Here is a 10,644-nt window from a genome sequence, read left to right as displayed (position 1 = left end):
GTCTCTCAGTTCGGAATTTCTAACCCACTAGCTGTGCGACCTCGAAGCCCTTCGCAAAGGTCGCATTGCTTGTTTGAATTCCATCACGATTGCAGAAATCGGAGACTTGCCCTCAGCAGCTAGGGATCGGCGGATCAGCGTGGAAGGTGCAAGGAAGAGGAAATGTCTGCCTTTCTGTGTAACTCTTTGGATAATGAAGCGATAATATTATGCATGCAGCTATGTCATGATCTCGTTCAAGACAGGGGTGAAGAATGGGTATCCAGGTCCCCATATAGAACCCGCGTTGTGGAGAAGGCCTAGTAAATGGACTGGAAAACAAGACGACACCGCTTATGTAAACCACTACACAAACCTATGAGCAAAGAGAGCGAGAGTGCATACGTAACATTAATTGCAATATTGAGATGCATCTGCATGAGGATGACCCTAATCTCCTGAGTGTGATACAGTCTCAGTTTACTGGAACGAAGCAACCAAAAGCGTCGAAATGGAATATCTCTCAGACAATGACCAAAGGCGCAAGTACTGCCTTCCACGAACTATGTTGTTACATACCGATGGCTATCCATAGACCTATTAGGCACGTATCAGGAGCGTGAATATTGGCGCCCCTTACAGAATCAAGATCATGGTGTCACAAGATAGGTACAAAAAAGCATTTGCTACAATCGAGGAATTAAGCAAGAAGCAGAAGATGATGTAAGGAATGTATCCAAGTCCCGACCAGTATTATAGGTTATAAGGATATTACCAGGGCACACCATCTCCTCCTCTGTTGGAGGGGCTCTGCCTGCATAAGTACCCATCACATGCCCTGTCCACCGGGGCTCAAATAAGTACTGATAGAACAATTTTATAAGAACGATAGACAGTTAGTTATCCCCGCTAGGTGGCAGAAGAACAGCATTGTTCATTTCTTTACCGACCCGACATCACTTATGACCGCAAACGATTCCACCTTGCCCATTGCATGGGGCGGTGCATTACATGGGCTTCGTCTGTATTTTGGAATTGCAGGGTAAAAAAAGCCCCAAATTTTGGTCAATCAACGATTCATGCTTGTTAATTCACAATCTTTCTCAGTCTCGGTTTGGCTCTCTTTCTAACTGGCGTTGAGGCAACCATCGTGAGCACGTCACTGGTGACCATCACCAATGACCTTCAAAATTCCGGTCAAAGCAGTTGGGTTATAACCTCCTATCTGCTTACCTATACAGGTTCTCTTATTTATTCTCGGTGGTTCTCAATGCAGCGCATTTCCGGCTAACCTGTATCGCTGTAGGATTTCTCATCATTTGGTCCAATTGCAGTAAGATCTTTGGGGTTAAAGCAACCTTACTCACTTCCTTGCTTCTCTTCGTGGCATTTTCCGGTGGCTGTGCTGGTGCGGAAAGCCTCAACCAACTGTGCGTTAACTAATTTCTCTTCTCCTCACTCAAGCAGGACTAACTCCTATAAACTGTAGGATCATCTGTCGCGCATTCCAAGGCCTTGGTGGCGCTGGTGTCTACACCTTGACGCTCTTCTCCTTCGTTCGAATTGTGCCTTACAATCAATATGACAAGGCTAGCTCTCTCGGCGGTGGAATTCTATCGCTCGGCCTTGTCCTCGGCCCTTTACTTGGAGGTGCTATTGCCAGTACTGGACGCTGGAGCTGGGTTTTCCTGTATAAGTATGGACACTTTGCCTTCCATTTGCTCAGTCTAACGGTGATGATAGTGTTCCGGCGGGTGCTTTTGCTTGGCTTCTGATTTTATACGCCATTCCGGCCCATTTCCCCCGTTCATCCCCGGTCCCAACCAACGAGTCAACATCAAAACAAATTTGGTTAAACATAATGTCTTCTTTCCGCGGGGTAGACATTCTCGGGGCATTTCTCATTTTGACTGCATGTTCATTCACCATTGCTGCTCTCCAGGAGGGAAATTTTGCGTACCCTTGGACCTCAGGCCTGGTACTCAGTTTCTTGGTGATCTCAGGTGTCTCCTGGGTTGCCTTTCTCTGGTGGGAGTGGTTCGTTTGTCGGCGTGGTCTGAAAATCAGCCAACTTTTTCCCTGGCGGCTGACACGTAACCGTGTTTTCATGGGTATTGCTCTGTGTGTATTCCTTCTCAGAAGAACCGTAAAGTCCTCTAACCCAGCTAATGCATCGACATTCCAGAGGATTCTTCACAACCGGTCTGGCCTTGACCGTCTGTGTGATCAACATTCCACAGCGATGTCAAATTGTCTATGGAAGCTCACCGATCGGCGCAGGGGTTAAATTGCTGTCATTTTCGCTAAGCTGTCCACTTGGTGTCATAACCTGCTCTGTGTTGGCAGGGCGGCTTAAACTTCCATTCTGTTACATTGCGCTAGTCGGTACAGCCTTCCAGGCTACTGGTCTTTTCCTCTTTTCAGAAATCGCTTCCAAAACAGAGCTTTGGCCGGGGCAATTCGGCTACCTGGTGTTGGCTGGGCTAGGGGTAGGTCTGGCGATGTCCGCATTCTACATGGCGGCACCACTTGTGGTAGATGAAGAGGATCAATCCACCGCTCTGGGAATTGGAATCCAACTGCGAATGCTGGGTGGTGTTCTGGGAGTCGCAGCTTCGACCACCATTCTCTACCATTTTCTTGAGAGCCGGCTGTCTTCCAACCTGCGACCTTGGGAACTGCGTGCTCTCTTGAAAACGACCGAGGCACTCGCAGGTTTCCCCCCAGAAATTCAACTTCGTGTGCGTGTGGTTTACGCAATCGCCTACAACATGCAGGTAAAGTTGTCGGCTGCATTTTCAGTGGGTCAGTTATTGGCCGTGGCGATGATTTGGAAGAGACAAAATGTGCGATATCTCAAGGGCTCACTGTCGAACTGAGGAGGTGGTATTTTACCACTAGGACAGGATGCTTCAGGGTCCACCACGGAAGCCGATAGCGGCCACCCTTCGAAAGTAGGATTTTGAATAGAATTCCGGCGGGAAAAAAGTCCATCAAGGCAAATTTCTGCCTTTTAGCCTGAAGAATTAGGCCAATCAGAGGCCACGATTCAATTAGCAGATTCAAGGGAATTTGTTGTGATCCCAGGCATTTGCTGCTCAGGAATGAGGCCGCAACATCGGAAATAATTCCTGCTCTATGTATAGGAAGAGCCAAGTTCATTGGGAATCAACTTGGACTTCATGTTGCATATATAGCCTCATGTATTCCCCCAAGAAGAACAATCAAGCTTCCTTTTGAACTACAACAATGGTTTCCACGTCTCCTTTTCCTGCGGCCTCCTGAGCCCCATTTTGAAACGAAAAACTGCTTCAAGGCACAGACAGTTAGGATAAGCTGTCTATTCAGAGCGATGCTAATTTGAGCTTCACTTTCCTACCCAGCCCATCTCTAAAGCACGTTAGAATATCAACGTACGGGAAAGAGCCAGAGCAATGACGTCATTCAGCGTTATCGGCGGTGATTAGTGGGGCCCAGTGGAGATTCGGGACTGCTAAACTAAAATGGACTAATGTGCCCTCAAGAATGGACTTAATATTGCACAACGCTACAGCGAGGTCTACTTTGTCAGCCCGTCCTACAGAGACTGCTCTGGTGGAGAGCACATCGCTGTAGCACAAGCCCACTCGAACACTACTAGTTCGGCATACAACTGGTTCGGCGAAGCTGAGCGTTGAAGTCGGAAGATGAGGCACAGGATCCGTTATAGCTAAGATACCGGCCTGTGGCTTAATTAAGTATTAGTGAACGATAACCAACGGTGGAACGAGATAACTTAGTCAATCGATTGGGGAAATTTCTAGGCCTATGATTGACGCTAGTTAACTCAAAATCCTTCAGGTCGAGGGATCGCCGGAAAGATGAGGAGAGGGGTTGATCTACCAGATGAAATATACCTCCGTTCAGAAAACTATGTACCTGTGCTGAAATTTCTCCAATGCCAAAAAGTACGTTCTAAATAATGGGTAAGCAGGAGGTAATTCGTGTACATTTACTTGGTGCTTTAGTTGATGCTGAATAAAGGATCGTTTCACGAGGATCGCTCGACGAAGAAAATGGACAAAAATATTAAAATATGAGGCATGCAAAGCAGTGGGTATAATCCATGGGACACCTAACACCAGCTTTGATTGAGGATAAGGAATGTTGTTTTAGGTGCGAGTGGATTGTCTACTGGGCCTCAATTTTTTCTCGGCGGGGATACTCCATTCTACAGTATCCGTCCAATTTTCCATTAACCTGTTCAAAACTGAGGATGCAGTCAAAGACTACTATGATCAAGAATGTTTCGCATCTATAAATACCGCGCCAGAGATCTACATCAACCCTTCTGGCCATAGGTTCTGTGAGAGATCGCACTTCAGTTTGCCTCGTGCACAGCTCCTAATCCTTAAAGGGGACCTAACCACCCAGGTAGGTCAGGTAAGTTATTTTATTTTTCCACGAAGTCCCTCGGAATGATTGCATGATGTCTAACCGCAAAGACTAGAGCATATCGAAGCGTGTGGCGCCGGGCGGACAGGGGCAGAGGTAAGCGTATTCTCTCTATTTCAAAAGAACTTCGCTAATTATTGGCTTTATTGTGTGCCTTCCTCACAGCGAAATGACACAGCATAATTATCCTTCGAAGTAAAGGGCTGCTATAGAAGCCTCCGGGTATACATATATTACCCAGATCGGGCGAACGTACATGCATAGCGATATTGTCACCTCATGGCTACCCGTGCGAACAGACACAGCATAACACCATAGAGCATGCGACGTCTCGAGTCACATAGAAAAGTGAAGGTAGAAAAAACAGAATGTACCATCGAGGATGCACAACTTCGGATAGATTTTTGATTGGCAACCTTCATAGTGAAATTTCTCCGAAAAGACAACGTGTTCTCCTATTAAGTGTACTGTACTGTGATTTGATGTACAACCGGCTGACATGAAGGATTCACCATTTCGCACTATCTTTTTGAATCCGCGAGAGGACAACGATCTCCACTAGGGCGCGGCGATGCGACGGGTGATTGCCGTTGGCAGCCACTTCACCGCTCGGCAGTTGCGCCGCACCACATCAACAAACGGACCCACTGGGGCACTCAGCTGAGCGGGACCCAAAAAAAGTTCACCGGGACCCAAAAAGTTCTGACTAATTTTGGGTCCCGCTGAGGTGCCGGATCTCACCGGGACCCAAATCTCTAGATTATATAATATTTTTTAAAGTACATTTTCTTCCGAAGACTTTTATTTACCCCTTTTCAAGGTCGTTACAAGTATCAACTCCACAAAATGTCGGCGTCTTTACTCTCACCATTGCTATTTGAGGATTCCGATTCTAATCCTACGCAATCCACTACTAGTGCTGCATCAGAGATTAATCGAATTCTTTACAATCTTCCATCTGTGAGTGATCTATTAAACATATACTTGACTTATGCTAAACTTATTTTTAATACTAGCGAGAAAGATCAAATTCTGAGACTTCGGTTTACCAGGATTGTATCAACATATACGAATCGGCTGATATTGATTCTGATGAGAATAATGAGGAAAATATTAGCTCCTTAGGTTCTCAAGCTTTCACGCAATTATGCCAAACAGGTATAGAAATCGACGGAGTCAAAGTAAGCGGTAGCTCTAGAGATACTGTGATCGCCAACGAAATTCAGGAGCACCTTATTCTTCCAGAGTATCCTGATACAGATAAAGATGGTGTTTTGCATATTATCCACGCCTCAAAAAATCCATTACAAAATTTAGAAGACACTACCGCTCACGTCAACCAAATTACTTCACAACTTATATCATCGGTATGTTTAGTATATTTCCAGCATATGTCTAACATATCTTTCGTTAACTAATTATCCTAGGTTCAATTTTCGACTAAGCACCTCAAATCGGCCAAGCAAATCTTCACGAAACTCCTCCAGAAAGACACTAAAGACAAAGAATCAAGATCATAGCATCGATCCTTTCAATATACAGGGATTCAACATTGCTACCAAGCTCATCCTGATATTACTACCCCGTCTGAAAGCTATAACCGTGTGAAACCAACGCTTTTCCGTGAACTTTAGTCTCTTGCTGCAAAGCCTGTGTATCACACTATTGCGCAGGAGATCCAGGAGCGAACTAGAGAGTAAGATTTATCCCTCCCTAGTTTTAACCTATATTAAGCTTATGCTGAACATAGGTTTTACTTCGGATTTCTTGCAACATGGGATACAGAAGGACCATGTATTTATGGACCTGGTGAGCGGACATGTCGAGGTCAAAAGCCAATAGTGTGGCTTCGAGACGGAGTAAGTCTATATTATTATCATATACTAAACATATGTTAACTGTGAGTAGTTCACCTTTATTGGGTGTCCGAACGCGCAGGTCGGATCCCAGCGTTGGCACTACTGTCAGCACGTGTCAAGAAGTGCTTCAAGGATAGACCCCGCGTTTCTAAAGCTTCTTTGCGATAAGGATGGCTTACGAGACATTGGATATGGAACTAAAGATTGTTACTTTGTGGAGCATCGTTCAGCTAGACGTCGCCACTGTGGTATATTTTACTCTGGAAATGCTATAGATATGCTAAACATATGCTAACCCTATTCTAGACTCAATTCATGCAGATGGGGTCGGTCAACTAATTCATAGTGCTTGTTCTGTGAAAATTGACCTTTATATCCCCTGCGTGTGGGATCGTTTTCCTTTTCTCCTTCTCGTTTGTCGAGGATCTCATTCACATGCGCCGCCATCGCCTACAAAGCTACCACATGATATTGGCCAAGAAATTATTGACGCAATTAATACGCAGGATATCCTAGGATTAACTGCAAGAAAATTGATGGTCTCGCCTACTTTTGCGAAGATTATACGTCAACATGGTGATTCTGCGCTTCGATATATCCACAAGAGCTTACACATTGAGGATCGGGTAACTGCTTTAATTCATAAGCAGAGACTACTATATTACCCAGAAGGGACGAACCTTGCTGGGGTATGGCGTGAATACCAATTTGATCTCACTAAACACGTGGATGATCAATGGATTCGTGAAGTCTATTTCTTTGACGAGAATCGGGAGCATTATCTGATCATATGCTGCACATACGAACAAGCTAAGCTTTTCCAAAGTGTACGACATTTAGAAATGGATCTTGCCTTCAAAATGGTCCAAGGCACAACTAAGGTTTTCACGTTCGGTGATCTCACGCTCCTCCTTGGAAAGAATGTCCGTCTCCTCCAGGAGCTCAAAAGCACTGACGGACGCAGTGGGAGAGACTTTGTCGGCCACGTGCCCGGGGATCCTCCATTTGGACGGAATCGATGCTTCGCGCTGGGCTCTCTTTTCGTCGATGAGAGCCTGCCAGTCCTGGGAGACCATGGTGTATGTAGAGTGGGTGGATGATGAATGGAAATCGTATAAAAAAGTTGTCGTTCTAGGCTTTTCTTGATAGGAAGGTGAAGTATCAGAGTGCATTTATACTTCGTTTCCCCACAGGTTACAGGTGAGGTAGCCTTTCCCCAGGTTTGACCCAGGTATGTTTGCACTAGCTAAGCGTTTACCTCGGCTCGCAAGGTATGATATAATCGGTCTAGCCTCGGTCTGATTCGATCCAGTGGTCGGATCAGAAGGGACCCTCCGATCCGAACGCAGCCAACCTGTTTGCGGTAAGTATTTGGGCCACCCGACGTGGACCATGGACCCGGAGCGCGGACACGCATTGCTCCGTGGTCATTCTGAACCAGTCTGTCAGTTCTCCAATCTTTTTCCCCTTCCCCAAAGATAAGGGACCTTGGCGCTGCCCAGACCAATTGAAATGAGGGGAAACAGTGGGGGCAATTGCCGCGGACTCGGAGGGGGCGCTTCAAGTCCATTTGATAAGCCGACTCCGCGTCTCCACGTCTCCACGCGAGCCCTTGGCAGACGGAGGAAACTATCACACCAAATGTATAGATGGATTATTTGTACGTGAGGTAGGCGGAACTCGGGGTATACTCGTATCCGTGGCCGAGGGAGACTTAGAAACTAACACTATGCTTAATATAGCAGGACAAGATCGATGTCGAATTTTCATGTAAACTACCTTCACTCCATATCTTCAATCTATCATGTCGAATCGAGATCGATAACGTCCCATACTGCTCCTTCTGCCGGAAACCTCATCACGTGGACTCCCGAGCTCGGCGTCCAAGTGCCGTAACCTGGACTACGCTTGTATTCATTTACCCAGAAAGGTCCACGTAAAGATTTGTATTGACTAGAGTGATGAAAGGAAAAAAAGAACGGAGAGGTCGAGTAAATCTAACTAGCCACAGCGGTCATGACTCAACACTGATCTCGAGTAATGATCTCGAGTAACAATCCTTTGCATCTGCTCGACACTCACCGACCACAGCTGTTCGTCTCAATTGGACCAGCTGACGAAGCCGTCAACCTTGACAGAACCACCCAAAGCCTTTGTAGCAAAGTTGAAGATACCATATCTGTATCCCATGAAGTAGTAATAGGTATTATCGAGATTGAACGCGCCACCGAGTTGAGAAAAGTTGTTCCCATCCGTGCTGTAATAGAATGTCGCTTGGTTGGAACCGACCGTACGTGAATCGAATCGAATCTGGAGGTAGACTGTGCGCGCAGAAATGGGCGCAGTTCCAACAACAGTTCCTGTGCTGGTTGTTGCATAGCTGTTACCAGCATTCTGGGTGAGCCCTTGAACGGCAGTCACAGTATAGCTATTGCCATTGCGAACAACTCCAATCCATGCGCTGCTGTCCCTGAAAAGAGCAAGACCACACTGATCGCCGTCTGCCATGTTGGTGAAGTCAAGTTGAAGTGTTCCGACCGGGAACGCTTGATTCGGTCGGCGAGTCAAAGTATTTCTCGCGTGGTACAGGTCATTGGTCACAGTGGCTGTTTGGAGGATGAGTCCAGGTTCGGCAAGTGAGAATTTGGTCGTGTCAGGAGCGTGATTCCACTCCCACACCGGATCAATGCCCCAGAATTGGTCTCCGCCAATCCATGATGTCACACTGCTCTCCGGAAGAGGCAACGGATAAGATTCACCCCAAGTACCGTTCACCGTTTGAAGCACAGGGAAGCCATCTGAACCCCAGGTCACGGGGGCGAGAATGGGTAGTCGCCCAAGAGGATAGGCCCAAGCAAAAGACATGAAGTACCAATTCCCATTAGGAGCCTCGATAAGACTGCCCTGTTGCGCTGTGCCAGTTCCAGGAACTGGAGATGCAGTTTGGTTGCTGAGTATCTTGTGTGTGTATGGGCCCCAGGGGCTGGAGGACTTCCAGATCACGGTAATTCCTTCCCCAGGGCAATCATCAAGAATGTAGTACAATCCATTAATCTTATACATACGATTGCCTTCGATCCCTGTGCACGGAGATGGATAGCTGAATACCACTTGCGTCTTGGCCACACTCAACCCGTCCGCAGCAAGTTGAGCAACAGAGACGTTGTTGCTTCCATAGGCCACATACATAGTATCGTCATCATCAATCAAGAGACCACAATCGTAAAAGCAGGGCTGGAAGCTTGATGACTGGCTCCAAGGTCCAGTGATATCTGGGGCCGTGTAGACATGAGTTGTCCAAAAGTCAATGCAGCCAATCCAATACCACTCTCCGTTGCTCTTGCGATGGCGTAAAGTGGAAGCCCAGGTCCCACGATTATAGGCGGTTTTACCGTTTTGCATGCTATAATCGGATCCAAAGTCGGAGATGCTCGGCACGGAATGACCGATCACCTGCCAATTGACAAGGTCGGTAGACTCGAGGATTGGAGCACCGGGGGAGTAATGAAAGTTGGAGCTTGACCAATAGAAGGTCTTTCCATCAGGGCCGAGGAAGATATCATTGTCAGGAAAATCTTCATAAATGATCGGATTGTTGAAGGTTTGAGCTTGGGCGAGCAGGCCAAGCCCCAGAAGGGCACAAGCCTTGCGGAACAACATGATATTGGAAGCTAGTCGACAAGTCAGGTTTGCAGAAAGGTTCTTGAGAGACTCAATACACAAGGGGAAGAACTGGTTTTAAAGGTCCGCCGTCTCAGCTATAGCTCGCTCCATTTGTCCGTAAAGCTACAATTAGCCAAAATTCGATGATGTTTATGCTTTATCTGGGGAATTCAGAATGCAATCCTTCAGAATTCAATCATCCCGCCTTAAGTTGTCCCACCCGGACTTTCGCTGAATTGGTCCTGGTGTGGGGTAATGCATGAGAGACCAGAGACCATCTCTTTGACTTTATCTATTCTTCGGGAAAATTTCGGGCCTATTTATCCAAGCACTGCCGGTCCATGTTCAACACACTACTCACTCTGTCGCTTTTCCAGCCACCCGGATTAGGGTTTTGAGGGACGATATTTTATGAGATTCAGATTCCCGGTCAAATTGATTTACGTGCAGGGTTAGGGTGGTCGGCGCCACAGGTGGCTTGACATTCCCTGCAGAGCGACTTTTGCTGAAGTTATTCACCCACTTTGTATTCTGTACCATTAAGATCTGAGTCATCTATAGATTGAGCGATCATTTTTCCCCCGCTTCCGATTTCTGCATCATTGAATATTTCCAATAGAGAGACTTGCATAATTCCATGACACACGCACCTGAATCGACGCGACTATAATTCTGTGATTATTGTCTTTGTCGGTTACCCGCGGAATAT

General features: G+C 46.6%; 5 protein-coding genes across 5 annotated transcripts; 3 read left to right on the top strand and 2 right to left on the bottom strand.

Moving 5' to 3' along the window:
• Nucleotides 1-941: 941 nt before the first annotated feature.
• N7473_004281 (major facilitator superfamily domain-containing protein) lies at nt 942-2,858 on the top strand (the record flags this gene model as incomplete). Its single annotated transcript, XM_057150221.1, has 6 exons — nt 942-1,021; nt 1,087-1,220; nt 1,286-1,409; nt 1,469-1,675; nt 1,723-2,100; nt 2,165-2,858. The coding sequence occupies 6 exons, from the start codon at nt 942-944 to the stop codon at nt 2,856-2,858; spliced, it is 1,617 nt and encodes a 538-aa protein (XP_057010331.1).
• Nucleotides 2,859-5,259: 2,401 nt separating this feature from the next.
• Nucleotides 5,260-5,933, top strand: N7473_004280 (uncharacterized protein; the record flags this gene model as incomplete). Its single annotated transcript, XM_057150220.1, has 3 exons — nt 5,260-5,373; nt 5,430-5,780; nt 5,841-5,933. 3 exons carry the CDS (start codon nt 5,260-5,262, stop codon nt 5,931-5,933), a joined length of 558 nt encoding a protein of 185 aa, XP_057010330.1.
• A 299-nt stretch (nt 5,934-6,232) lies between these two features.
• N7473_004279 (uncharacterized protein) lies at nt 6,233-6,611 on the top strand (the record flags this gene model as incomplete). The annotated part of the gene is made up of 4 exons (XM_057150219.1): nt 6,233-6,272; nt 6,322-6,376; nt 6,442-6,520; nt 6,579-6,611. The coding sequence occupies 4 exons, from the start codon at nt 6,233-6,235 to the stop codon at nt 6,609-6,611; spliced, it is 207 nt and encodes a 68-aa protein (XP_057010329.1).
• A 497-nt stretch (nt 6,612-7,108) lies between these two features.
• Nucleotides 7,109-7,348, bottom strand: N7473_004278 (amidase signature domain-containing protein; the record flags this gene model as incomplete). The annotated part of the gene is made up of 1 exon (XM_057150218.1): nt 7,109-7,348. One exon carries the CDS (start codon nt 7,346-7,348, stop codon nt 7,109-7,111), a length of 240 nt encoding a protein of 79 aa, XP_057010328.1.
• Nucleotides 7,349-8,372: 1,024 nt separating this feature from the next.
• Nucleotides 8,373-9,932, bottom strand: N7473_004277 (glycoside hydrolase family 43 protein; the record flags this gene model as incomplete). The annotated part of the gene is made up of 1 exon (XM_057150217.1): nt 8,373-9,932. The coding sequence occupies one exon, from the start codon at nt 9,930-9,932 to the stop codon at nt 8,373-8,375; it is 1,560 nt and encodes a 519-aa protein (XP_057010327.1).
• Between the last annotated feature and the right edge of the window lie 712 nt (nt 9,933-10,644).

Source organism: Penicillium subrubescens, assembly GCF_028828155.1.
Source record: "Penicillium subrubescens strain IBT 31985 chromosome Unknown utg000003l_segment0_segment0, whole genome shotgun sequence".
Taxonomy (NCBI): Eukaryota; Fungi; Ascomycota; class Eurotiomycetes; order Eurotiales; family Aspergillaceae; genus Penicillium; species Penicillium subrubescens.
The sequence above is the reverse complement of the archived record's forward strand: the minus strand, read 5'-3'. Positions and strand labels throughout refer to the sequence as shown.